The sequence below is a fragment of the Gracilinanus agilis genome, unplaced genomic scaffold (assembly GCF_016433145.1).
Source record: "Gracilinanus agilis isolate LMUSP501 unplaced genomic scaffold, AgileGrace unplaced_scaffold7304, whole genome shotgun sequence".
In the NCBI taxonomy this organism is placed as follows: Eukaryota; Metazoa; Chordata; class Mammalia; order Didelphimorphia; family Didelphidae; genus Gracilinanus; species Gracilinanus agilis.
Window position 1 is genome coordinate 1 of NW_025397969.1, and position 1,786 is coordinate 1,786.

General features: G+C 44.3%; 1 protein-coding gene across 1 annotated transcript; it reads left to right on the top strand.

Annotated features, from left to right (window-relative positions):
• Positions 1 to 265: 265 nt before the first annotated feature.
• Positions 266 to 1,268, top strand: LOC123256631 (putative protein TPRXL; the record flags this gene model as incomplete). The annotated part of the gene is made up of 1 exon (XM_044685217.1): positions 266 to 1,268. A coding segment is annotated over one exon (921 nt), but the record flags the coding sequence as incomplete, so codon positions are not given.
• Between the last annotated feature and the right edge of the window lie 518 nt (positions 1,269 to 1,786).

Here is a 1,786-nt window from a genome sequence, read left to right on the forward strand (position 1 = left end):
AGCAGGAGGGAGAGAGAGAGAGAGAGAGAGAGAGAGAGAGAGAGAGAGAGAGAGAGAGAGAATTGATTCGTTTTAGTGAAATGATTCTCTAGTGCTTGAAATCAAGGAGTTGGCTGAAGGTGATCTCTACAGTTTAGAACTCTAAGGGTTAGCCAGCTCCAAAAATCTATAATTCTAAAGGGATAGAGCAAGATGGGAATTTTTTCTAGAAACTTCTGCTTGTACCTCTTGGATTGTAAATGCATTTTTTTCATTTGATTTTTAGTTACAGTTGTACTATAATCCTAATTTTAAGAGAGGCTGCCCCCACCTGCTGTCAAGATTGAAGAGAAGAGTGGGTGTGAAAAATACAGCGAGCCCTCCATTCTTTCCAAGTCAAGATAAAAGCAGGAGCTTCTTAAAAAGAGATTACTGTGGGCTAGAAGAAGTTGGCCAGTCAGCTAAGAAACATGTTGCTGCTGTTACTTATACTATTCCTCGCGCTCCTTCTTCTTCTTCTGCTTCTGGTTCTTCTTCTAATTCTTCTAGTTCTTCTTCCTCTAGTTCTTCTAGCTCTTCTTCTTCTAGTTCTTCTAGTTCTTCTTCTTCCAGTTCTTCCAGTTCTTCTTCTGCTTCTAGTTCTTCTTCTGCTTCTGCTTCTCCTCCTTCTCCTCCTCCTCCTCCTTCTCCTTCTTCTTCAATTTCAAGAGAAATGGAGCCAAAAATTGTGGAGAACCAACATATCAGTGGAAGATTTACTAGCAGCTTAGAATTCAGAAGTGGCTTCTCTGCTCCACCTCTATTGGCAGGAGGAGTTCATCATGCTATGCTGAACCAGCTCAGCCCATTCCCACCTTTCCACCTGGCTCCTCTGGGCAATCATGCTCAAATGAATATGTATGGGATAGATGGAGCTGCAGGTACTCCATCTTTCTATCATGCTATCCCCCCTGTCCAGAGCTCATTCAGTTCTATGGTATACCCGGGGATGTACACCGAGTTGACGACCATCCAGACACATCTGGCCAGCTTTCTGCCTTTTTATGGCCCATGCTACTCGATACCCATGGTGGCCACTGCCTCTGCCATCCCCATGCTCATGCCGCCGGAAGAGCAGCAAACCTCTTGGTACCACCACTGTTCCGGTTGCAACTGCGGTTCTTCAAGCAATGCCCATTCTTCCAAAAGAGATGCAAGGCGTGACTAATGTGCAAGCTACCAGTGCTGAAGCTAAGCCCCAATTTCCCTGTTTTGTTTTGTTTTCAAGAGGCTAGTCACCAGAAAGCAAAGATTTGGGCTACTTTATCTGAAGAATAAAATTGATTGCTTCACTCTTGGGTTCTTTTCTCTTTCTTTCTGGTTACTTCCAGAATGTGTGTGTGTGAGAGAGAGAGAGAGAGAGACAGACAGACAGACAGACAGAGACAGAGAGAGAGAATAAGAGGGAAAGAGAGAGAGGAAGGAGAGAGGAAGGGAGAAAGAGAATAAGAGGGGAAGAGAGAGAGATTGATTAATTAGCATTAATGAAACCATTCATGCCTTGTACAGTGCTAACTACATGTTTGGCACTGCAAATTTGGGCTCCTTTGATGCCCCCTGAGTCCAGTCATTAGCCATCAGGAAGCTGTGAAAGTGCTAGAGGTGAATGAAAACCCACCACTGGTGTATAAGCTATGGCTTTCAGGGGAACACTGGGCCACGGTTCCCCTGGTTATTGGGCGGCATCCTACCTTTTGGTAAGAATCTCCTCATTTTACAGATCAGAAAGTTTCAAAGCCCCTGAGATGTTTTTTTTTAATCCTGCTCT